The 27,226-nt window shown below is 40.6% G+C and overlaps 1 protein-coding gene across 1 annotated transcript in view; it reads left to right on the top strand.

Moving 5' to 3' along the window:
- Nucleotides 1–27,226, top strand: part of LOC309572709 (potassium voltage-gated channel subfamily KQT member 1-like) — a gene marked incomplete at both ends in the record, with an annotated part of 421,148 nt that overhangs the window by 46,936 nt on the left and 346,986 nt on the right. Inside the window, 3 exons of the mRNA XM_082281146.1 lie at nucleotides 19–114; nucleotides 919–1,047; nucleotides 2,984–3,146. Of these exons, the coding sequence (XP_082137272.1) occupies nucleotides 19–114; nucleotides 919–1,047; nucleotides 2,984–3,146 (388 nt within the window). The remainder of the gene's footprint in view (nucleotides 1–18; nucleotides 115–918; nucleotides 1,048–2,983; nucleotides 3,147–27,226) is intronic.

Genomic DNA, 27,226 nt, shown 5'->3' with positions numbered 1-27,226 from the left:
AACTTTGGTTGTATTTAGGGTATTCTGGGGTCTGGTTTTGCCCTGAAGGTACAGCAGAAGCAACGTCAGAAGCATTTCAATAGACAAATCCCAGCTGCAGCTTCCCTAATTCAGGTAAGGCCACGACAGTAAAATACCTCAGAGTTTATTGGAGAGAGAGTGTGGCCTGGAAGTTCAAGTATTGAGAATCACCATTCCTAAATTTATTATAGATCTATAACTTGTGTTTAACCACTTTGCCATTTTGATCCACATCAGTCAGTAGAGAAAATGAGATAATTGCCTCTCCCTTTCTGGAAGCTGCACTATACCTGATATTCATAGGCATAATGACACTAACTGGATGCAGTGAGTATATGTAGTGAAATATTAAAAAAACGCCAAAAACCAAAAAAACCCCAACTTCATTATAGTATTTAATTCATAAGTTCCTTTTCATATTCTTTTAGGTCCTGTGCATCTGCCAGATCCTGAGGTGATGAATGTGTGTACAAATACATGAAAAAACACACCTGTTTTTTGAAAAATCTCCCAGCGTAACATTCCATACAATAATATAAAGAATTAAATAGCACAGTGCACAAACATTCAATGTGGCACAGTGCAGAAAAAGGAAACTGCAGCATTCAGAGGGGGATTCACTTTTATGAGGGTCGAGTTGGGATTTATTTATTTATTTTTCCTGTGGGCAGGGTTTGATCCCAGCTCGTGGGGGGAGCACTCCAAGAGCACACTGAAGATTTCTGTGTGATGTGTGTTCATGTCCTGGTGCAAACTGCATCCACCACGGCTGTATTTTGTCAGGAATGGTGTTTACCTGGACTGAGGGGTTTGTTGTCAGTTGGATTTGCTGCAAAATTTGCCGTGCAGAAGCCCATTGACTGCTCCTCCAGTGAGGTTCTTTGGGTTTCTTTACAGACCCTGTGGCGCTGCTACGCAGCCGAGAAATCCTGCACCTCCACAGCCACCTGGAAGATCTATGTGACAGCTCCCGTGCAAAATCCCAAAAAGTCTCCAGCGCCATCTAGTCCCGGTCTGAGAAAACAGGTGACAGCACTGGCAGGGTTCGCTCTCTGCTTGCTTTTCACTTTAAATTATAATTAACTTGCCAGGAGCCTCGTGAAGCGCCTGAGCAATCTGGACACCCGAAATACGGTTGTTTTCCTCCTGCCACAGCACGATTCGTTTTGTTTTCCTTAAAATATTCTTGAGGAACAAATGTCTTCTAACTAAATTTGCCTTGTTGGTCAGACAGGTACCAACTCTCCATTGTTTTATCCCCTTTGGAGTCTCCTACTTTCTCAGAGCACAAGGCAATGGTGCCACTTTCCCATTTTGCATTCATTTTTCAAAGTAGTTCATACAGGAAGAAGGAGAAAGCCGGTTTAAAAATTTATGTTCACATTTAACCTATGGCTGACAGCAGCTTCTCTTCTCTGAAGTACTCCATGCTGCTTTTATCTCTTTAGAAATGAAGACAAATCCCCGAGTTGTGGGTGCAGGAAAGTGGAACAGTGTCTGGCTACAAAGGTGACATTGCCCAAACACAGTTCTGTGGTGTCAATGCCAAGCTTTCCAGCAGGCAGAGGTCTGCAGCAGGTCGAGCTCAGGGACCCAGTGTTTCCCAAATGATGGTCAAGGATTACCTTTAGGCAGTAGCATCCCACTGGTGCCTGTTTCCCAGGGAAAAAGGGCTGTGCAATTCCCCTTGGCACATGGAGGATGCTGAAACAGCCTGATCTGTGTGCATGCCTGTGTATTGGTGCTGGAGCAGTGTGACCTTGCTATGTCACAGCTGGAGACAGAAAAACCAGGAGGAAAGGAGTAAAGCTGAAGTTAGGACTCCTGTGTGTGTTGCTGAACAGCAAGCAATCCATGGTTGGACAGATAGAAAAAAAGGTATTTTTCCCTCTGTTTTCTCTAGTGAGGGGGATTTCCATATATATCTTTCCATAATATATTCTTTATCTGAACCTCCCTGAGCCTGGCGAGCCCTCATTTAAGCACATAGTAATGGTTCTTTCACCTCTTACCAAAGGATCCTCTTCTCTTTTTCTTTCTTGGTCTGTAACTTCCTATTTTAAGGACTCAAATATATATTGATCATTTTGTGCATGTTGTAGTATTTTGTTCTCCAGAGGATTCCTGGTTTTGTTTCCTGCTACAAGAGCCTGGAATCTTTGCTTTTAGAAGTATTTCGATGCATGTCAGTGCATCTACTGTCTGCAATAAATACCCATTTCTACCATTTTTTCCCCATTTAATTTTGAACATGCATTTGTTTAACTGCTGCAGAGCTGAACAGAAAAAGGAATCCCAAAAGTCTGATTGTAGACCATAACAAAGTAAGAATTGGCTTGGACTTAGATCAAGTAGCCTTGTGAATATATTGACCCTGCAGCTCTTTGTGTTGATCAAATCTTCATTTTTCTTTTTTAAGTACCAACTGCAGGGTGTTTATTAGGCTGTCTTTAGGCTTCAAAAATCAGGAGAACTGTTCGGAGGCTGGAGGAAGGATTTCTCTTCTCCTGAGGTGCCTTATTTAGCCTTTTTGGCAAAAGGTGTAGTTTTCTTTAGTTGAAGAGGCTGCAAAGGGCCTAATTCACAGTTCAAAGTCTCTGGTTATGTTTAATTAGAGGTTTAGAAAGATGTTCCAGACAAGGTGATAGATACTAAAGTCATTAGAATTTTGTATGGCTTGAGCTGCAGTCCCAATTTGAGAAATTTTACTAAAGACTTGATTTTTTGGAATGTTCTAGCTGCCTTCTGAGAATCAAATTCTTACCAGATTTTAGTTGATAATTCAGAATCAGACACTTTAAAACCATAAACAAAGGTTGCAACCCTTTCCCTGAATTTCAGTTCCAATCTTTAAATAAAAAATATACGACCTCAAGTGAATTCACTGTATAGTGAAGCACACATGTGCATTTGTCTGTGTTTGAGAGCATCTTCTGATATCATTCCATTCCTACTCTCACAGGCCAGAAGATACAGAAGAAAAGGGAAGCTGGGCTGTGGGAATGGTTCTGCACCTGTAATAAACCCAGGAGAAAATTCCTTGTCTGTTCCCCAGATCACTTACGATCACATTGATGAACAAGAGGACAAAAAAGATGTGTCTTTCTACATTGATGAGCCCAGAGGTAATTTACTTAGGCTTGGTTTATCATTTTTCAAGAGACAATCTTACAAAGAATTGATGTGATGAAGGGAAAAGTTGTATGAAAAAGCAATTCTAAGCAAATCAGTAAATCAAGACGCCTCCAACCAAGGATGGTTGCATAACAAAAATAGGGGGACACAAATTAAAGGAAGTCTTTAATTCATATGGTGAAAATATTAAAAGAGCTTTCTTTGTTCACCATCAATTAAAATGTTGGATGTATTGTTCATTTTTCTGTTTTGAATTATTTCAGAGGTAGATGGAAAGCTTCCTCAGATCTACCCTACCTTTAAACTTTAACTCCTTTTGCCTCTGAAGGAAGGAAAAATAAACCAGGAGAAATATTTCTACTTTTTTTTTACAGCACCCTCTTAAACATTGTGCAAACAAATTGTGATAAGAAAAAACTATTTTTATGCCCACATCAACTAAGAGGTTTTGATAAGTGGGTTTTTTTCTCTTGCTTCATTTAAAATATTGTGTGTTTATATAAGTGATGGTTGTATTTCAACATGGAAACTGTCTGAATTTCATGCTGAGTTAAGATACTTGCTTTGTTTGCAAAATCCTTTTTTTAAAATTAAGTTTGTAATGGAAAAGTCCGTGTGAAATGGTATTGTTTACTACAAAAGATGTTTTTTTGGAAAGCTAATTTTTCCACTATTGCATGGATTTCCTTTGTCTGATGGGGTTGGGAATCTGTTCTGGATCTGCTACATCTTGAGCTAAAGGGGAGAATGTTTGCTCATAGTCTGTTCCATACCCGGAGGTACCGAAGCCTTGCCAAGGTTACTGAGGCATCCAGAGACACTGGCACTAATTTAAGGTGTGCTCTGGGGGGCTTTGGGTTAGACCTTCCTCTGTCTTTGATAAACCTGAGCACCAGCTCAGTATAAAACTGCTGCTCTCACATGACATTGAAGCTGACAGAAAGTGTCAGCCTGGACAGAGTGTGGCTGTGGTCTTGACATGAAGGTTTCTTCAATAAAAAGTACTTCAGGTATTTTTGCCCCCCAAGGGAACGTGTGGTGCCTTCTGAACTCAACACAATCAAAGGTAGGAGTTCCACTGGCTTGCCCTGAATTTCCAGAGTTGGTGGATTGTCAGTGCCACCTGTGTCCTCCACTCTGGAGCAGTGGGATGTGGAATAGCAGGAACCTGGGAGCTGTGCCGTGGTGGGGCAACATCTGTAAGGGATAGGAACATCTGGCTCCCAGGATTTGGACAGACCTTCAAGACCTTGCATGCAACCTACAGCTGTGAAGTGCCAATGTGGAAGGCAGGGTTCTCCTGAGGGAGAGTTTTCATTGCCCCTCCTGTTCTTCCTTGTTACAATCTTGTGTGAATCTCTTACCTGTCACTTTGAGGTCAGGTTGCTTTGTTTTAACTGCTGTTTGGCATTTCCAGTGCTTTTAGGGTTCTGGGGGAGGGCATGAAGGGTATGATATTTATAACCAAAGTTTCTGCTTTAACTGCACATCTCAGAATATTGTGTTCATTCTCAGCAGGTTTATTGGACTGGAGCAGCTTCCCTTGCTGACCCTGTGACAGCAGATTTTGCTGAGTGTGTTTTGGTATTGTGATGTGATGGATGGAAGCAGCAAAGTGTTGTGCAACTGGTAGCAGTCCTGGAGGCCACTAAGATGGTGGGGACTCTGCTGGCTGTACTCAGGACTCTGCCAGTGCATGTTTGTTCACTAAGGGTGTGTTCTCTCAATGGTCATAGTTAATCTGAGCAAAGCTCTGTGTCCTAGGAAAGAAAGTGATAAGACAAGCCTGCATCTTTTCCTGCCTGACAGGAAAATGAAAGAATTTTCCCCACTTTTTCTGAAGATGTTTTCTTCTTGTACTTTTATTATAGCTGGCCTAATTTATTCTGAGAGACAGCCATGCATATTATTTCCTTACCAATTAAATTTTATCTATTTTTCATTTTCTGTCACTTTTTGCCTAAGCCAGTGTCAGGGTTAAATCACACTCAATTTGATTTTACTGATTCATTCCTTCTGTTGCAAAGCTTCCAGGAATGTAGCTGGCAAACTCAATTGCTCAATTGACTGAACATTCTTGACACCTCTCAAAAGTTTAAACCTGATTTCTCTCAGTGAAGTTCTCCTTGCCAGAATTAATAGGTTTCTATTCCTGGGAAGTGGAAGTACTGGGCTTCAAGCCTGTAAATGGGTGCATTTTTTTCCTGTCAAAAAAGCTGAAAGTAGAAAAGGCAAGAGAGAATCATAATTCAAAAAAGGTAATTGAAAGGGGCCATGCCAGCTTCTATTTGAGTGTTGCTATAGTGGAATATTTTATTCATTGCTGGTGGGGGCTGGATGTTTTGCAGATGATGGCAAACTGCAAGGTTGAATTAGATCACTTTTATAGGCCTGACCTGGGAGGAGCAGAGCTGCTGCTTTAAACCAGCTCTTTGCTGCTCTGGTCAGATGTGAGAGAGGGACTGTAGGAAGGCCTGAAATAAATGCCTGTCAGGAACAGGCAACACAGTAACAGCCCCACTGATAAAATTCCTTGTTCTGAGCAGAAATAGCTAGAAAGTAGTTCAAGTATCCTTGAAAAAGGAGACATTTGCCTTATTTCAGGAATGGCATTATGTGAACACACCTTTTCTCTATTGCAAATAGAATTTTTCTAATGACTTTTGTTCATGTATCCACATCCACCCAGCTTACTCTTGGCTTGGTCAAACCTTGCTTAGGAGGCAAATCTTCCCAAGGTGGGAAAAAATGCTTTTCTTTATTTCTGTGAAGAAGGTTTGAGAAAAGGGAAACCTTATAAAACAGAGATGATCAACATTAAGGTTACTGAGAGGTTTGTGTGTATGTGGAATAGAAAACCCCCATGTAATTGGATAGTGCATAATATAGAAACAAGACCTTTATTCACCAAAAATGGTGGGGTTTTGAAACAAACACTTGATAACATAAAAGAAAAATTATTGCTAACCTCTGAACTGTGCATGAGGTTTTGGGTGTGACTGATGCAAAATGACCTGTAGTACTAAGAACTTGTCCATCCTTCCAGAAAGGGAAAGGCCAAAAGTCTTCTACAATAATAATTTCCTTGCTGGGAAGCAAACCTCTCGAAATGAAGCTATTTAGAAAAAAAAAATTTTAAAGGAAAAACTAAAACAAAACATAGAGATTTAGAAAGTTCTAGAAAATAACTGTGATGCCAAGCCATAGAATGGCATTGCAGAGAATGGGTTGGGTTGGAAGGGACCTGAAGGATGAAAGAATCCCAGAATGGTTTGGGTTGGAAGGAATCTTGAAGATCATCCAGTCCCACCCCCTGTCATGGGCAGGGACACCTTCCACTATCCCAGGTTGCTCCAAGCCCCATCCAACCTGGCCTTGGACACTTCCAGGGATGGGGCAGCCACAGCTTCTCTGGGCAACCTGTGCCAGGGCCTCCCCACCCTCACAGGGAAGAATTTCTACCTAACATGTAATCTAAATACCTCCTCTTTTAGTTTAAAACCATTCCCCTTGTCCTGTCGCTGTTTGCCCATGTAAAAAGTCCCTCTGCAGTGTTTTTACAAACTCCCTTTCGGTGCTGGAAGGCTGCAATGAGATTTCCCCAGAGGCTTCTCTTCTCCAGCCTGAGCAACCCTATCTCTCCCAGCCTGTCTCTACAGGAGAGGTTCTCCAGCCCTTGGAGCATCTTTGTGGCCCTCCAGTGCAGGCTTTTTTTCATGGCTGTCTGTTTCTTCAACTATTTCATACCAGAGTGTCTGATTTAATATTTTCATGTAGTGATTTGAAACCCTCAGTGATTCCATCCTCACCTGAGATTATATCCCTAAGTATTCTCTGTAGTCCTGAAATTAATCTTTACCTGTACTTTTGCCTGTCATTGTACCTACTCCTCTGCAGCAGGATCTGTTATCAGGATGACAAGACATATGCAAGCCCCCTGACATCTTTAATGTTCCTGTAGGGTTTAAAGAAGGCACTCAAGTATGAAGATTGTAGTTAGTTAGAAGAGCAAGAGTGAGTGGCAGGTCACAAGAGACTGATCCATACAGAAGGGAAACGGCATTTTGGTGTAACTGGAATTTTCTACATGCGTTTTGAGTTTTCTCTTCAAATACCAGCTATTTACCACAAGGCATCCTTCAGAAAATGAACCAAATAGCTGTTTCATTGTGCTTTTTATTAGGGAGGAAAAAAAATCATAGAAATTTTAAAGTTTTTAGACCTTGAAGGTCAGCCTCCTGAGACAGCTCCAGCAGATGGGATACATTATTCTCTGTCAGCTGCTGTAGGTTGTATACACAACTCATTATTGTTAGATTTGTCAAAGTCACAAGACTCTCATAGTGATAAATCTCTGCTGGGCTAAAAATAAAATTCCCTATTTATCACTGTGCTTTTCTGTTTGCTTTTTGGAGTTTCTTGTATGCTGATGTATGCACAGTTTAAAGCAAAACTGCACAAGAGTAACTTTTTACCAGGAGATGGGAGAGCACTGCCGTCTTCTCTGATCCCTTCACCTTTGTCATCCCTCTCATATAAAATGTGCAGTAGTGTTAATGTTGATATATTCTGTCTGTAATGCCAGTTTGGATGCTGACATTCCAGCATTCACCTGTCTGGAAATGGGCTCGTTGTTCCCAGAGACTGGTTGCATTTCCCACTGGGAAAAGGGGCTGCTTTCGCTTATTGGTGCAGATGAATTACAGTCTGCAGTACATAGAAAGAAGCAAACATTTTAAGTGAAGTGGATTCAGAGATTCCAGTGCTGACAAGCTGAGAGAAAGGTGAGAAAAAACACGTGGCCAAAATTAACAGAATAAAGCAAACACCAAAGCTTTTGAGGGTCTGCATAGCTGTCAGTAAGTCTGAAAATCATAAATATAAAGGTATGCACCAAATTAGCATGAGAAGGTATCCAGATACCATGCTTCTGACAAATGTCATGCTCTTCAGAAGGTGAGTTTAGCAGATGGTGGTGTCTTTGCAGTGAGAATTTGTGGTCAGTGTAGAGCTGTTTAACTTCTCCATTTGTCTGTCAGTTCAGGATTTGTACTAATGGTACTTGCCCGTGTGTAAAAATTGTGGAACCACCTCTTTACCAGAAGGTTTTCAGTCGTTACTCGTTCAGCCCTGACTGCCCTGAGTGAGAACTTTCAGTGAATTCTGTGGTTTATCTTGTATGGCCAAAGTGGATGAGAGGACTGGGGGTGGGGATGGGGTGAGGGAGGTGCAGGAAGAAAACAACTAACTCTGCCAAACCCACTCTTACTTCTGATTAAATCTGGCAGCTTTTGAGTTTTAAAAAATTTATTTTTGTTCTGCATTTATTCAACTCCCTGTTGTGCCTGATTTAAGAGCAGGGTTTGGATCACTGGTCACACCAGACTTGAGCATGGACTTTGTACCAGATGTTCGCAGAGACCACGGCAATGCAGAGTAAGGGAAGGTGTTTGCAGCTCCCTCAGACTTTTTCTAGACACTATCAGCACAGCAGTGGGGAAAAAAATAATAACTGTGAGTTGAAAAGGAGGGCATACCCCAGCATAGATATTTTGTTGCCAAAATGAATATTTCAGATAACTGTCAAAACATCAAAAATGTAGAAAATGAGAGAAGCAAATAAATTGTATTTGAGTCAACATATTGACTAATAATGAAACAGAGGCAGCTTTTTAAAGTAAGATTATAAATTGACCTGATAAACTGTGAAGTTTTTGGTAATCTCTTTCACAGTACTGATGCAGCCCTGATACTTTTTACTCTGGGAGCCAGAATATACATAGTCTTGCTGTGTGAGGCTCTGGGCAAGAGAAGAAAGGAAGAAAATCCAAGACCCTAGAAATCTACTCTTGATGATGAAGTCAGCAACTGGATTTCTCCTTTGTTATGTTTGAGGAATCACCAGAATCTTCTCACTAAATACAGGCCCTTGTGGGGTTTTCCTGACATCTGCATTGGAGAAACCTATTAGTCAGAGAGGTCTTCTGTAGCCTTGGTCCAGGAGGTTGGACAGTACCATGAAACCATTGGCTTAGCCAGCCTTGGGAAAAAGAGTGAAACGAAAAAAGTTTTTCAAGAATGGAAAGTCAGAGTTAATAGCTGAGGTATGGTAGAAAGTAGGTTAAGAACTGTTATACTCAGTGTTCTGTGTAAGAAAGGGTGAGTACACATTATAAAAGTAGAACTAGAATTTAGTGCTACAATAACTGAAATCTTGACTGAATTAGTCCAGATCTAATTGTTACAAAAGAGAATCAAATTCAGTGTGTTTTATTTAATAATTAAAACTGCAGCTATAGTAAAAATGCAATTAAAACTGTACAATTTGCTTTTAAATTTCTGCCTGTTTTGCTGGTATTTGTGCTCCTCCAGTTCCTGGATATTATTTGCTGCAGGAGGAAGAGGGGAAGCACACAATGACTTGTTGAAATCTCATGTCCTTAACAGGGAGGAATATGTTTGTGGTGACGGTTTCTCCTTTCTCTCCTGGGATCCACTTGGGGTCACTTACAAATGTTTCCTAACACCCTCTGACATATTTCCTCATTGCTGTGCAGCTCCAGGTTTCATCTGAAATTACCATGTTATGTTCCATTTTATGTGTGTGAAATAGAATTTATTTGTTCTCTGTTACCCTTACAACCAGTTTTGTCCTGCTTCAGGACTGCTTTTTATTTTAACTGACCATTAGTGAATTGTTTATAGCTGTGGGGTCTCCAGTGCCAAGCCTGTGCCCCATCTCTTATCTCCTGCCTGTACTCACACACTGCATCCTGTGTTTCCACTTCTCAAGGCCTCTGATATTCTGCCCAGCCTGTATTTCTGTAAACTCTGTCATTATTTGGTTGTAAATATCTCATCCTACTAAAATAACTGCTGCAGATAGGGAGGCATGGTTGTGCAACACAAAGAAAAACAGAAGTAAAACCAGATACAGACACCTGCTCAATTAGAGAAATTGCTGTCACAGCTAAATCAGGGGCAGGTCAGGGAAGGTCTGGACAGAGCAGCCAGAGACGCCTCATCTCTCAGGTCCTGCAAATTTACCAGCAGTGCTAATCCAGCACAGAATAACTTGGGAGACACAGGAGCTCCTTAGTGAATTCCCATGAATATCCCAGGCTTCAGCTTTTCCAAAGCTTAGGAAAGATGAGAATGATCTGGGTAAATTGTGAGCTTTTCCTTAACAGTCTAAACTTGAGATGAAAATCTTTGCAGAATGGAAGTTTGGCCCAGATACCAGCTGTGAAGTGTAAACACAGTCATGGTGTCAGGAAACAGTTAATAATTTTTTCTTTCTCCTGAAAATTAACACTGAATTTGCTAAAATTGACACTACAAATTGTGTCACTAGCTATTAGCTGATGATTCAGTGAGAAGCAAATAAAGTTAGAACAGAAGAGAAAGGACTGGAACAGATGCACAAGTCAGGTGGGTTTTAGTTCTCTGGGCCTGCAAAGCAAACAGCTGAGGAGTCAGAGAATGATCAGAAGGAACCTGAGAGCCACTAACAGCCCTGACAGGAGGCTGCTGAGATGCAGGTTGATAATTTAAAATACAAAATTTCTGTCCAGCTGGAACCATCTACATTTGCTTTGCACTGCAGGGTAAAGTAGCTGATATATGTAATCTCGACAGAGGTTATATATGTGTATAGAGATATCTAAATCTACACAGGCTGATTTGTAATTAGATGGAAGTATAAATATTTAACTCTAAACATATCTGGTCAAAAAAGATTTTCTGTGCAATAAGAAATATATATACTATATATTATATATATTAATATATATATTATGTATTATACATATATATAATGTGTTAATATACAATCTAAAGAGAAGTGTAAACTGACCCAGCCTAAACAGATACATAAATGTAAACATAGAAGTGTAAATTGAGATAAGGTTGAATAGATATGAGATGTAGTGGTTAATTCATGCATATGTAAATGTGTCTACATCTAAATAGGTTTAAGAGAAAATAGATCTAAGTGAAAATAGATAAGACACATGAAATATAGTAGCTGTGTGTGTGACAGTGTAAATGTCTCTACTAGACAAGGGTGTTAAAAAGAAAGAAAAGGGTGTTTTGAGAAAGGACCATGCTCTAAATATCTTTTTTTGTGTCCCTCCCCTTTACCCTGTGTGCAGAGCTGGGGCTGTGGGCAGGGGAGGGCGGATGCGCCTGCTTTGACCCCCTTCCTGATGGGTTGGGGTGGCCCTAGGTGGGGTCAATAAGGATGGTGATGATGGGGCTAAGGCAGCCCCAGGTGTGGTCAGTGAGGGTAAAGCAGGTCCTGCTGTGGAAAGAGGCTTTGGCTTCCTGGGGACTCCTGGGCTCTGCTGCTGGAGGGAGCTGGTGAGGGGAGGCAGAGGCAGTCCCAGGGTGTCTCTCCAGGCCCAGCAATGAGGGTATCTCCCAGGAGTTTGGGGGAGTACCTTGTGTGCATCTGAGTGTAGAGTTTTAGCATATCTCAAGAAAGATGTGCCATAGAGCCAGGCAGGACAGGGGAGCAGAGCACCTGAGGAGGTGAATCAGGGTGTGGTGTCAGATGTCTGTATGAGGAGCCTACAGGGTGGTGGTTTTAACTAATATGAATATGTAAAGCAGTAAGTAAAGAGGGATATAAGCACTATAAGATACTTGGGGCAAGTAGAGGTACAATCTTCCTCTGTCAGGAGCAGTCATGAGGTGTTTTCAGTTTTGGATCTGGATTTCAGGAGTGGGTCCTGAGAGAGGATGACCTGCCCTTGTGAAGGAAAGCACTGAGCCCCTGTCCATCAACAGCTTACTCTCCCCTCACCTTATCTGCGAGAACAATCCCCAGATATATTCAATTTTGGAGCTTGGCTCCAAGGGAAGGAGGAATTTAAGAAGGAAAAATAAAAGGAAAAAACCTACCCACAATCAAGCCAGTCAGTAGGAAGGAAATAAGTAACAGGGAACATGAATTAGTCATGAGCAATCATGTCAGATCGAGTGGGTTTTGTTTTTCCTCTGATGTGGCAATGTGTGTTTTAAGTAGGAGATAAGCAGAAGACAATTTTCATACTGATTTAAGTCACCCTTTCCTGTATCATCCGTGTGTGTGCATGAACACAGGGCCTGGATTATAGCCTAGAAAACTGGCTTAGGCTCCTGTACAGTGGATGAAAACGTGCTGGAATATGATACTTAACATTTACCAGAGGTTTGCTGTTGAAATGACAAATGCATTTAGAGAGGTTTCTGCCTCAGGTGCTATCAGATAAACCCATTGAGGGGCCAGGCCATGGGTTAGAGTGGGATTTTTATTCTATTCTGTAGAAGTGGCTGAGAGAACTCTGGAAGGCAGCCTGGGAGCCTTCCCCAGGGTAGGGATGCTCCTGCCCTGTCTCCCCCCTAATCCTGGATCACAAATTCCCTGTAGTGATCTGTCCCCACACTTTTGATATCCAGCAGCTGCTTGACCTGATCTCCAGTCTATTAACCAGCTGTTTGTGGGACATGACCCCACAGTGTGGAAAAAATAACTCCATTCTGGTGTTGAGGGATGTGTTGGGCTCCAGGGAGCTGGGACAGCTTTGCTGCACTTGCCCTGCCTGGGGTCAGGTGGACCAAATCATTTTGGGGAAGCAAAGGCAGCCTTGGAGAGAGTAGGAAAAGAGGGGAAATTGGGATTTGAGCTTTCCTTCTTTGTGGAGGGCAGGGAACCCCGGTTAAGACCATGATTTTTCTAATTAGTCAAGTTACTTTAATATTAAAAATTGTCCTGCAGCTTGTGCCGTTGGGAATGGGGAACTAATATATAACTTAAGGTAGTCTGGGAAAACAGTCTCTGAAACGTGCTCTTAAAAATACAGATAAGGATGTGCTACACAGTTTGGATTTCTCTCACTATGGCTACTTAAGAATTCCATCTTTTTGCTAAGTTTCAGGGAGGTAGCAACAGTCTCACCCCAGTGTGAAAATGGAACATTGTGCCATTTCTAATGTGCCAAAGCCCAAACTTCAAACTGCAGTAATTTAATTTCAAACTGCAAGGCACATGTCCATGCAATCCAGTGGATGAGAAAAAGGAAACAGGGAGAGGGGGGAATCCCAGCCAGCATTTAGAGTGGTGGTGACACGCATGCAGCTGTAGTGCTGTGGACTGTGAGGTTCATTGCAGTTCCCTGGTGACTGCATGGAAGTGAAGGCATTTTTGAGCCAACATGGAGCCTTTTTACTGAAGGTGAGAAGCAGGTTCTTATAAATGGGAATAAGGACAACTTTTTGCATTTCTTCCCTTTTTTTTTTTTTGTGTGTGTGTACTGGTTTTGTAAAAAAAAGCCCACAATTATCAGCTTTTGTCTCAAACCCTTTTCCACAAGTGAAATGGGTTAAAGTGAGGATCAAAGGCAGTGACAAAACCCCAGCACATCACAGCAGGCCCTGCTGGAATCCTTGTGTTGGTGTTGGGGCTGGCTGTCCAAGGCTCATCCCGTGCTGAGGAGGGAGGGCTGGATTCCTGGATTCTGTTACTGATTCTCAGGGTGACCTCGGGCAGACAGTTAACTCACGGTGCTTCGGTTGCATCGTCTGCTACATGAGTATAAGTCTTGTCTCTGTCACGGAGGTGCTGTGAGTCCTAACTCTTTATGAAATGTTTTCAGACTGACACAGCATTACAGAAGTGGAGAACACAATAAGTCAATGCAGGATTAAACATGGGCCTGCACAGTTGTTTATCCTTAGCATAAACAAGGAGGAGTGGTAATCAGGGATGGCACCTTTTGCAAGGAAAGCTAATTTTTGCAGGAGATGTAGTGAATGCTCTGTGGGGAAAAGATGATGTGATTTAATCTAGAATGGAAAGCTACTTTTTAGCCACAAAAATTTGGTTTTGTTCTTATGGAAATGACAAAATATTATTGTGGGAGATCAGGGCATCATGTCTAAAAAATTATAGCCTTTTAAACTGGTTTTACGTGGATGGTGGAGTAGTAAATATACTTTTACTACTCCTCAAAATATTCTTTTAATCTAAGTGAATTAATGTCTTGAAAAGCCTGTATTTTGCTTATTGCAGTTGTGTGTCAGCTGGGAATGCTGAAAAGATTCCATAATTAGAAGCAAAATAAACACTAGTTCTTTGGGGGCTGGGCTGTGTCCCTATATACTGACCATTAGCTGAAAAACAGAGAAGAAAAGACTGAGTGTTCCCTTTTTTTTTTGGTTTTGCTCCCTGTTGAAGTAGCCAGGTGTAGCCACTTCTAAACCATTTACTGTACTTCATGTGTCCCTTTACACAGCATGCTCTTTGCAGTCAAAGACAGTGCTTGGGAAATAATTTTGATATACAGGCGTGCATGCTGTTCTTTCCAGATTTTCCCAACCACAACTCCATGGGAATATTTGCCTTGGAAGGAATTTGGAAGTTCTGTGCTTTGGAAATGCTTCCTTGCCCCGCTCAGAATAAATGCTGGGATGGAAAATCTGACCTGTCAGTTTGCTTAAGGACACACACACACACACAATGTCTTTATTTCAGTTTAATCCTATCAGGTGTGAAAAAACCTCTGAATGGCTGAGGATAAATAGGAGACAAGCCTAAGAAGTAAAGCTTTGTTTCAACCTCTATACATGGTAAAAAATGTTTCTGCCCTGTTTGAAATGAAGTGATGGGTCATAAAGGTGATGCCTGTGTTGCTCTGAGCCATGGCCTGGTTTAGTGACACCTTAATATTTCTTTTGTTCTACTTTGACTTACTTCAGTAGACAGCAGTATGTGCAGTGAGAGGAACTGTGATTTAGGGTTTACATCACTGAGGTATTTCAAAGAATATTTGTTTGTTTGTTTTTATTTTTGAGCTTCTTCCTTTTAATTTTTATCTGCATAAAACCTGTCAGACTGGGGGTGAGAACAAATAGTTGCTAGGGAGGCTGTTCCCAGTCTCTGTTAACCATGAAAACCCAGGGAAAAAAGGTGCTGCACCCAGTGTCTGCTACTTAGAGTCAGTTAGAACTCTAAGGGGATTTGTCATGACTATGGCAAAAAAGAAAAGCAGCTGCTTGTCATTTGCTTAACCTTGCTTGGTCTGAATTTAATCAGTAGAAAACATCTGGAACTGATTCCCCTTCAATTCTGGAGTGTCCAGTAATCTGCTGTGTACATACAACTGGTGCACCTTTAGCATTGGAATACTTGGCTAAATCATGTTTTGCAATACTGTTATCTTTTGGAAAGAGAAGAGGAAACAACAGTAATTTCCCAATGAGCAAATATTTGCAGTGTTCTGTATAGGTTGCATCGTTGGTTGATCTTGTGCAGCTGTCGTATGAAATCTATTGATCAGAGTTAATAAATCTCCAAGTGAGTGAGACTGTTTATTTGTATTGATTAAAATTGGGCCAAATTCTGAGCTGTTTAGCAGTGCTTGACTACAACTGATGAAGCAATTTGACCTTGTTACTTTTTTGATAGAATGCAATGTTGAATTATGAGTAAATTTTGAGGTTGTAAAAAGCTTCTGCCTATTACCTAGGAGTGCTTTTGCTTAAAAGTCTTAGTCTTTCCTGCAGAGTTAGGGAGTTGGATTTTTATAGTAGATAGCTTATGATACCTGCTTTTAGCTGAATTTTCTGTTAAATAAAACTCAAGACTGACTTGGATAGTAATACTTGATAAAATGGAAGCCATGTTAAAAATCCACTCAGAGGGAGATACATGGAAAAATAACATGCATTTAAGCAATGTTTTGTGTACACAATGCATTCCTTTTTACAAGGGAAGTTGGCAAAACTCAAATATGTATTTTTTCTATATAAATTGTGTTCACTTGCAGGAGAGCATTTATATTTTTAAAAGAACCACTTTGGAAACCATGAGTGAGTAACTGTCTCTGGAAAAAAGCTCTTTCTTCTTAGTGTTCTACTCAGAGAACTTTGCAGTGAATATCCCGGTAGTCCTGGCCTTAATTTCTGTGGGAATTTCTCTGGGGTAAGGCCCATAGAGGTGGGGGAGGTTGATGAACTTCCAGGATAGCCTTTGTTCTCTGCTTTGCCCCCTTTATTAGGGAGTTCTACTTTCCCTTCCATGCTCATGTGGATAAAACTCCTTTGTGGCATCTCCTGTTTTGTGTTATGAAAAAATTACAGGTGTGATTAGTTCTACCCAAAACAGAAAGTAGCCAGCTTGGGAATATAAAGCAATGCTGATGGCTTTTAAAATAGTGTATTATTTAAATTATGTGTTATTTTTGTCTTTTTCATCTGTAATAGTGATAATCCACCATCAAGCAGAAAAAAACCCTCCTGGATTTCTTCCCTCTCATTCTTGCTGTGGTCTGACATGGACTTAATGTCCATGTCAAAGGAGAAGAATATTTTTTCCCCCTTGGGTAAGGTGAATTATGAGGAGAGCATCTGTAATACAATTCTGATAACTAATTCGTGGAATTCTGGCTTGCACACAGCCTGGTCCTGGATCTGCCTCATGAGTATGTAAACTGCAACCATGATCTGACCCTTTGGGTCTATTTGTGTTCCTTTAACTCTTATATTATGCTGAGTTCTCAGAACTTGATTCCAGTTGTAAAAAACCAACAAACCTTAAGCAGCATAATTCCAGTGTTTGTTGCTGGTGGCTTTTTCATACTGTTTGGAATGGGGTGAATCAAATCATGGCAATGGGATATCTAGAGCTGGTTGTACTAACCCAATTAAGATCCTTTCAGGTCAGGTTGACCTGGATCCATCCTAGATTAGTTTGTGCTGAATGAGCTGTCCTGGACCAAGGGCAGCCCTAGATAAAGTCTGCAAGTTTCCCTTGCTGTTTATGTGAAGGGCTCAGATTGGCTCCTTTTCCTATAACCTTGTAAAAGAGAGAGGACAGAGTGTGCACTGGGTTTTGGTATATGCAGGGGTCCAGCAGCTGAAGGCTTACAGGGGTAAATTTAAAAAGCCTGGTGAGCAGAAAGCATACAAAAAAATACACTCAAGCCTGCCTGACCACAATAAAGTGTGTTAAATAGGATTTTGTTGCTTTTTTGGTTTTGTTTTGTTTTTTCTCCTGGAGAAATGGGATCTCCAGAAGTTCTGTGGCTGCACTGTTTCTAGTGAGGTAGAATCACATTGGTAACACAGTTAGGTCTGTTGATAGGCCAGATGAGCAAAGTCACTTTTAGCTGCTAGAGATCTACTTGGGTAAGGTAGTGATGGCTTTATGGGGTTTCTGCCTGGTAAAGACCTTCAATTTACATTATTTGCTGTCATCTTCTTTTTAATTCTCCTTGAAGGGGTAAAGATGTTCTTTGCTACATAAATTAATGTGTTAGCATATGCCAGTCTTGGATGTGAACTGGCTGTAGTGGTAAGAGGGTTGAAATACTTCCTGGACTTCTCTTGTAATTGGAAAGCAAGGCAATTTAAGTTGGAGTCAGTAAAGGCTGTTTCAGTAGTAATTTCTAATAAAAAAATTAATTTGAACAAGTTTATTGCTTACTATTTGAAAGAATTTAATTCAGAATAAGGCTTCTTAAGGAGACTCCTGATGCTCTCTTGTGCTGCCTCTTTTACCTCCACATCTGCCCTCTCAGCACTGAATGAGTTTTTGTGTGTTCCCATTTCCCTGGGTGCAGTGACACATCCACAGTCTTCCCTTTCCCTCCCTGCCTTCAGCTGCTGCTGTGCGTGGGCCAAGCAGTTTTTCTCTACACGAGATGGAATTATCAGAGATTTTTCCAATGTTTATCTTGTTAACTTCTCTGCCAGCTGTCTGAAGAAACTGTGCTGGGGGAGGTAGGGCATCAAGGAGGAGATCCTGTGCCATGCAAGCAAACCCCATCATCATCATCATCATCATCATCATCATCATCATCATCACCTTTGCAAAGCTAGAAATGGTCAGTGCTCTACACCCACCAAGTGTTCCAGTCACTTGTAACTTCAACACATCTAAATCTGACTCTCAGATGGGGAAAGGGCTGTATCCAAATCTGGATAAGGGAGCACTAAAGCATTTATAGCAAAGCCAGCTCATAAGGCACCTGTTTGGGGGAGATTTGGGAGGTTTCCCCAACAGCAAAACATAGACAGTGCTCAGAATAAGGAAATAACTGCATGTGAGCATCAGTGGAAAGGAAGGGGTGAGGGGAGGTAGGGACCAAGGCATTAATTTCTCCCTATTGATCTGAAACCAAATCTCTCCAGTCCTTGGGTGAAACATTTGGTACCCTCTCTGCTGCCAAGAGTTTGAATGGCAGTGACAAGCCTGCGTCTCCATGCTTTAGGATTGTAATAGGAGTCTTTGCATTATCCTCCCCAGAGCAGTAACTTATCTCTTGGGCTATGCCTTCGTTATTTCCAGAGTCTGTAACACCTTCCTCTGGGACTTTACTTGAATTAAAGTAATTTTGCTTATATCCTACCTTTCTAGGGCTGTGACATGCTGCTTCACTGGTGTTGCATGTTTTCCCCCTGTAGCAATATTAACAGCGTTGGAGGCTACTGCATGAATTTTCTATTCACTGGGCAAGTGCACATTCATATCTGCACTAAAATCAGTGTAAACAAATTGTGGTGTTTTCTTAACACCACGTGAACAAATTTATTGTGTCAGAAGCCCCATCAAGAATCCTTGGATACCACCTCAGTCTTGGAAAGTGCCCCAGCTGCAGGCCATAGGATGTTCTGTGTGCAGGCAGCACTGTGTATTTGTCCTGCCCTTGTGCATCTGCTCTTCACCTCAGCTGGAGACAAGGCAGTGCATAAAGCAGTTCTTTGTCCTGCTGTGTTGTTATCTGATATTAGGCCAATCTAGGTGGGGGTTTTTTGTCTCAGCAGTGGTACATACCATCCTGGGATGGCTTGTACTCTGCATCTGGGTGGCCAGGGAATCCTGCTATCCCCTAAATACACTTACAGAAAAATACAGATGTGCATATATAGTGAATTATTATTTTGTCCATATTTAATAGAGGAAGTGAAATGGTTATTTCAAACCACTACTGAATAAGCACTTGAGAAGTCTTAAATATTTGTTTTGCTGGACAAAAAGAAGCTCAGTCTTGAGCGATCTCTTGTTTCAGATATGAACATACTTGTTGGTTTACTTAAAAAGAGCAACTTAACAATTTTCTGTTCATTTTTACAAGCAAAAAAGAAAAATATCCAAGTGCTCCAATGAAGTTATTCTAGAGAAACTTTTATTCCAGTTATCATATGATTGTATGATAGGACAAGATGGAACTTGGAAGTCACTGTTTGGATTCTCCAGCCAAATTAAGACAATGAGTGGTATCTGAATCTTTCATGCCACAGAAGATGGAAGGGAATATTCTGCAAGGGTTTGCCTGCCAACACATAGCAGAGCATCTTTGGTTGGTCAGTGACACAAAGAAGATTGTCCTGAGCACATTTGCAATTTCTGTCATCTTGACAATGTGTTTGAAACGATTAATGTTGGATGTTGGTTAGGAAACAAATGGATTTGGATGGATGGATTAGAAAACAAATGACACTTTTTTGTTGCTGTTAAAATTAAAATGTTTGGTTGGAAATCGAGATGGTATCATGAAGCTGGGTTTTCCCCTGATGGCCCTGTTAGGGTTCCATGTTTGTAATGGTGTGTTTATATTAAAAAGGGAATGATGAGTGTAATAAATAATAAGATTAATAGCACTAAGAACGAGAATTGAGCTGTGTTATTTTCACACATAGCAAAGATGAATTTGTGTCTCAGTCCTCAGTCATGTGGTTTAAAAAAGCTTGGATGGAACCAAAGCCTTGTAATGGGACTGATAGGGTAAGAAAACACACATCTGCTGTAATTTGCACTGTATCTCCTTTCCCTGAAGATGCTAATCTCAGTCAAGTCACTCCAGAAATTCAGCATTCATCCAGATTTCTCTCTGGGAGTGTCAGAATTTGCAGCCAGTCTGTACTGCACTGACTGTTGTACACAGCAATCTCAGCACTAGCAATGATCTCCCACTTCCCTGCTTCTCAGGGCTTCCTTACTCACTTCCTCTGGAGGATGTGTCCCCTGCAGATGCACTGGGGTCACTCACACTGACAAGTTCAGGGTGTATTTGAGAGTGAACTTTTTAACCCTCTTCATGCAGGTCCCTTGGTGGAGGGAGAGAAGAGCTTTGTCTCATGACATCTCTGTGGTTCTCACTGTCACAGAAAAGTCATGGCCTGCTGCCAGAGGTCACCCTCAGTCCCAAGAGCTGCTGGGCACATTCAAATTTATTTCTACACTGTCATCAGTAAAGAGAGACTTTAGGCCTCTGAGGGCGTGTTCCACCTTAGGGTTGTGTCTCAGTTTTAAATACCACCAGTCCCTTGTCATACAAACTTTTTGGTTACTATTGGGAGTGTAGAAGAGGTAACTACTCTGGGTCTTCTCAGAATCTGAGTTTGAAAACATTTGAATTTTAGTTGTAGCAGCAAAAGCTTAACAACCTCTTTAGAGTATTTTTAAAGCTATTTAATTATAAATATTTTCTAGTGGAAGTTCTGAATAAGAAATATGGAGAAGTTGGAATTAATAAAGAATGCACATCCTGACTGAGCTCTGAAGTACAAAATTGAAGACCCCATGAATTTAATTTTAAATAAAATGTGATCTGTTAATTTGCAGCATTTTTAGGAAGATAACTTATTGTGAGGAGGGGTTGTGCTTATGTTTCAGTTTGAATTCTGTGATCTGAAGATCTGTCAAAATGTTCATGGTATTGGTACACATAACAATGGCTACTTTTAATTCTCTTTTTAGCAGTTGCAACTTAGACTCTTACCCAAATTACTACCTAAAATATTCTTACATTCAAGATTTAACAAGTATTTGGAGCAAATATATTTGAAGTAGAGAATACTCCTATAAAATGTTGTTTCTTTACACCTGGAATGTATGAAATAACAGCTGAAGCTTTAGTTTGGAATAGTTTTAATTTAGTGAAGTCAACAGCTACAGATTATTTTATTGAACTTGTTTTGGCCTTAAGGACAAACACAGAAATTATTTCCTCTACTATTAAGATTTACTTTAATTTACAGATTTTTTTTTTTCTGAACAGGCAGGTTGGTAACAATATTGTTGGTATTGAATTCGTGATTAACACTAGTAAATAGGGAAATTGTTCTACAAGGGTTCAGTTGTGGGAGGGCAAGAACTGCATAAGACCAGCAAATAATTGTGGCCTATTTCACTGTAATTACAGTAATTGGGTTTTGTGTTCTTGTGAGTCAAAACATTGACAACAATTCAGAAGATGTTTCTGTTTTTACTGTCACTGCAGTTTGTATGCTTTGACCATTAACAGGCATGAAAAATAAAAATGTTTTCAGACGGGTTTATTTTCTTTAATAGCCACACTAAAACTGTACTTCCTTGTTAAAATAAATACTTTTACTATAATGGCAGTTCTGAATCCCATAATGGAATGTAACTCTATATATTTATATTACATGATACATTCCCTATGTGTAATTCTAAGAGTTTGTATGTGTTAAGAGCTCTCCCTGTGGAGCTAACAAGCTGCCAAATTACATTTCACTGACTATTAATTGTTTCAGTTTAAGGTCAAGTTCTTCTTGTCCTTAAAAAAAAAAAAGAAAGGCGAGCAGTGAAGAAGGATCCCTTTCAAAGCTATTTTTGTCTTACTTTCTTCACTGTTATTGCTGTACATTTCGTTCTTCAGAATAACTAAATGAACAGTCAAGTCTTTCCAGCCTTAAAAAGTTAAATGCATTAGTATTGGTGACTTGAATTTGGCCTTGGAGAGCTGATCTCTGAACATATTCTCAAGGTGTAGATGGTATCTCCAGTTCAAAAACATGTTAAAAATACTTGTGGGCACAAAGATTGTGTTAGATAAGCAAAAGAAACAGAGTAAGTCTTAAGAGAATAAAGAAATGCTTGTCAAAATAGTTTGCTGTAGAATACTGAAAAACTTTGCTCTCTTGACATCATTTGAATGCCACTTGTCTTATTAGATGCTTTCCCAAAGGTGTCCTGGTCACATCCCTCCTGGACCAGCTGTGGCAGCATTTGGGCCTCAGGTGATCATGAAAAGCAGATTTCTGTTTTTCCTGCTGTCATAATCCTCCTGCTGCTGCCAAGAGGCACAATTTAATAGCTATTAATTAATGTATCTACTGTGCAATTCACTCTTTGGGTATCTCTGATGCTTTGCTTCCCCAGCCAATGAGGAAAATGTGTTTTCCAACCTGTTGGCCAGACTTTACCCACTAATACCCTCCATAACAGCCACATAGACTTGAATGGGTTTGGAAGTCCACTTTTTTTTGTGTCTCTTTAGAAGAAACAGCTTTCATAACAAAAACAAAAAAAGCAGTACTTCTTTTCAGGAACAGAGCCCAGAGAGAGGAAATGTTAAAACGAAGGCGACCTTGTATTTTAGAGATGGGAGATTTCTGTGATTTGGGTTGAGAATGAGAAACCCCTCTAGGATTCAGTTATAGGCTGCCTGTTTGCCTGCCCTCCTTGTTTTGGGGCCCTTCCAAGCCAAACCATGACTCTATAGTGCATGTTGGGCAATAATATGAATATTTACTGTATGGCTGTAGATTGTATGTGGTCTAACTGCCTGGATGCTTCCCCCTCTGGCCTTCTCCCTCTCACAGGAGAAGGGATAGGATGTGGCATTTCAGGAGTAAATGGAACTCTGCCAGCCACAGATCTTTTCCTATGCATATGGAAATGCCTTTAAAGCCTCTAGTTCTTACAACGAAACTTGTGCCCTCCACCTTACTCAGCTGAACAGACTAGAAGATCCCAAATGCTTTGGGTTGGAAAGGACTTTAAAGGTCATCCAGTTCCACCCCCTGCCATGGGCAGGGACACCTTTGACTAGCTCCAAGCCCCATCCCTTTTATTGTGAGTCATTCCCATGAAGAAAACTGTAAACCAATCCTGGTTATAATACAACCAGAAATATACAAGTTCATGTATCTAGATTGGTAGCTTTTCTTTTGTCACTTAGTTCCATGTTTCTGTGAATGCTTTTATCACAGCACAGTCAACAGACATTTAAAAATGTTGTTCAGATTAAACTGGCAAGGAAAATCCGTGCTTAGTGGGTCTGAAAGGGGCTGGGCTGAGCCCAGTGGAGATCCCAGCTCGGTATCTGAGCAGATAGTGAGGGGCACCAGCACGGCAGGGCTTCTCTCCTGGGCTCCATTAATCCCCAGTTGCCTTCTGACAGCTCCTATCTGTGTATGAGGAGATCCTTGCAGTTGGTCCCTGACCACTTTCTGAGTCTGTCAACAAACCTGATTGTCAGTGAGTGCCAAGCATTGCACAGGTTCAGCAGAATGGACACTTGCTCACTCTACAAGTTAATTCATACAAAATATTCAGCTGAATTTTTTAGGCAGATATGCTGCATTTAAAGAAGTTGGTTTTGAAATATGTCTTCTAAAGTAGACATATTTATGATGCTGTGGAAAATGTTTGGGGGTTTTTTTGTTTGTTTGGTTTGTAATTTGTGGAATTTTTTCTGGGTGGTTTTTTTTTTTTTTTTTTTTGGGTGAGCATTGCATCCTTCTCATTTGCTAGGTCTGAAAAGGATGTTCAGGCAGCTGGGTAGATAACACATCCTCATGTGCATTCAAGAGTATGTTTAATTGTTTCTCTCTGCGTGTTTTCCAGCACTACATGCCTTTTTCCAGTGCTACATGCCCTTGTGATTTTCAGTAATGTGTTGGTATTCATTTACATCCCCATGCTGTCCCATCAGCCCTACAGGAGTGATTGAGTTCCAGGGGTGTAAGGCAGTGTGTAATTTGGCCTGCAGGCTTATCTAAACAAAAGAATGTACAACAAATAAAGGCAGCATTAGTGCATTTTGAGTGCTGATTGTTTCAAATCAAATACACAGGAAACCAGATGTTGAAGTTTATCTAAAACACTTGCAGCCCAATCTGTAACTACAGCAGGAAGAGTGCTCGGCACTTTTTGCATGGAGTTAGCAACATGTCTGCAGCAAATACAAATTTATTCTTATTCCTCAATTCACCTTTTCAGATGCACTTTTATTTCTCTTCTGCTGGCAAACCACTGCTTAATTAATTTTGGTGTGATTCTGCAGGATTTTTTGGGGCAAAATGCAATTCTTGTGCATTGTCCTGAACTTGAATCAGCCACATCTCGAATGATGATAATAAATTTAGCTGCCTAAATTTAGGTACAGAAAGTAGCTTGAGCTTTTTTAACTGTGCTGGGCACTTGTAGCTCTAAGAGTTGTGTAAGGGACAATGTGACTGTGTGGCATTTGCAGATGGCTCACATTTGAATGCATAGTAAGGATTTAAAAATCACAGCTTCAGATGCTCAGATTTGTAACAGTTTTACATGAAACTAAAGTAACAATATCTTATTTAGAGTAACACTGAGTATACTTCTGACACCACTGGAGCTTCACACAGTAAAGTTCTTAATAACTTTGATAAAGAAATTATTCAGTCCATGCTAATTATGTTTTGCTGTATTATTCCAATGGGACTCCTCAGAGGAGCTCGAATGCCCTTTGCCTGCTGAGATGAATGATAATAAAAGCAAGTTGAAGAGGGCTTTTAAAAGCAAGCTGGTATTCGGGTGTCAGACACTTCCAGGCCTCTGGGCTTTCATAAGCTGTTAACTTGCCTTTATTTTTCTCAGGAAAGTAAGGATTTGGAGATGTCCCAGGCTAGGCCCCAAACCAGTTTGCCTCTATACAGCTTTACAAATGCAGTGTTTTTAAGTGAGATGATATAAATTCCTGCCACAGGGAAGTAGACAAGATGTAACAGAGTGATCTCACAGGCAGTTCATCCCTGTGGATAAAGGAAGTGTAGTTATCCCAGGGATTTTCTGTCAAGGTGCAGCCTTACATACGAAATCATGTTCATGTCCTATGTATTGCTGATACTGAGCAGTGCAGCCTGGCATTATGAGAGAGAGGGTTTTAACAGCTTCTGATCTGCAAGTGATAATGAGACAGTGGCACTGAAAGAGACCTGCTTTTTCTTTTTTTTTTCACCTTTATCTGAGAGGAGAATAGTGCAAAATCTTCCTTGTTATTATGTCCTGCTGTTGCTGGGCATTGCCTGTTGGGGAATGACCATGACAGTACAGTCCTGTTTTCTGTCACATTTATAATTCAGGAGCTTGCCTTTTCCCCATAACACAAACACAGAAGTTAGTGTAATATAGATAAGGAATCTAAGGTTAGCTAAAGCCAAACAGCATTACAAAAAATATCTCTGGGTTATGTTTTGATGTGTTTATTTTATGATTTCACCATTTTAGAAATTTAAAGGTATATGAAACTTGGCTTTCTTTTTGCTGTTTGATTTAATCTGTTGATCTGTTCCAGGGATCCCTGGGTCTGTGGTGTTCACTGGAATTTGTTGTACTGTGGTAGATACTATTCTGTATTTTCAATTTGCTGCTTCCAGCTTTTCAAGCTCATTAAATATTATATATTTTATGATGAAACAGGTACAGCTTCTTCATACTCTGAGTAGTAACACATGGAAAGGATGGATGGTTCCTCTTTCTTTTCCTCTTCAAATTTCCTTGCCTCCCATGCTTAATACTACTCTGCAGCATCAAATGTAGGGCATTAATTCCTATAAAGTCAGTTTGGACAAGGAAATCTTATGAAAATAAATACAGAGAGGGAAGACAGAGTTGTTCTGGCTTGAGCTGCAGCTGCTACAAACTACCATCTGTAGTAGCTGGGCCTTACAACTTTGAGTTTTATTTCTGGAAAACATCACTGCCATGTGTTGAATGTATTATAATGCTCCACATTTCCTCCAAGTGAAAGCACTATCAGGAATGATTATTATGAATTACTTTACTGCTCAGGAGCTTATAGGCTTCTTGACATTAAAAAAAAAATTGTTCCTTTTAGTGTGATTTTTGGGAATTTTGATTTATGACTGAACATTGCTGTCTAAATGAGTTTTGAAAGTTCAAGGAAAGTGAGTTAACTTCAAAAACTGAGGTGGTTCCCAGGTTTTTTGAATAAGAAGATAACTGCTCACAATTCTGACAGTCACTTAAAGGACAGAAAATATTTAGAAAGTACCATGTATAACATGCATTTACCATTAGCATACATTTAGGGACGAGAAAATGTTATTCATGTGTTAATATTTTAAAGCAGAAACATATAGAATTAATGAGTGATAAAAGGATAAAGGGAAATCAGTATTAAACAACTTTTATTAGGGTTGCACGGATAAAACAAGTATTCTCTGGTGATGGCTTTAATACTTCACAAAACTAATACTTTGAATTGAGTCAAGTGGCTCTGAGAGTAGTAGGGAGTCTCATAATATCACCACCCAGATCTGATGAGCCTCAGAGCTGTGATCTCTGCTTTAGCTTGATATATTAGAGCAGCACTTCTGTGAGCAGCTTTTTTTTCATTTAATACTTTTGAGATAAATCTAGTCTGCAACCAAAATGGCAAAAATCATTCTGTCCATGGATCTGACCATGGAAGCATGGGAGGGCAGAGGGGGAAGCAGTGAGGCAATCTCTGAGACGTGGCCCAAATACTTAATTTTATGGAGTTAAGTATGCAAGTTCTATTCAGCTGATAAAATCAGCTATGGAGTATGTGTTGCACAACTCCTGTTTGCATAGAATACATAATCACATCATTGCCTTTTTCAAAATGCTTGCAGGAATGAAATGTGCCCTCCTTGTGGAATGAGACTGCCGCAGACAATCACAGCAGTCCTCACTGAAGGGAAAGCCTGAGTGCTTTTGCCTTACATAAAGACACAACAGAAGCTTGTCCTGGTTGTGCAGGTAACCAAGCAGAGGCAGTTAAATCCCAGGATGAGGTTCCACATGTCCCAGCAGAAGGGCCCTGGTCAGAGAGCAGGCTCCAGGTGCATCCTGCAGGAACGGCAGAGCTGCTCAGCACAGCACACGGGAATCATGAGGAAGCGAAGCTTTCGGAACTGGCTCCTGCCATTGGCCCCCTTTGCTCAGAACCACCGTGCTGTGGAGCACATTGTAGTAGGGAACACTTCTCAGGAAAGGAGTTAGCAAGCCTAATGTAAACAATTAGGGTTTGGG

This window comes from Coloeus monedula (assembly GCF_965178545.1).
Source record: "Coloeus monedula genome assembly, chromosome: 4".
In the NCBI taxonomy this organism is placed as follows: domain Eukaryota; kingdom Metazoa; phylum Chordata; class Aves; order Passeriformes; family Corvidae; genus Coloeus; species Coloeus monedula.
The sequence above is the reverse complement of the archived record's forward strand: the minus strand, read 5'-3'. Positions and strand labels throughout refer to the sequence as shown.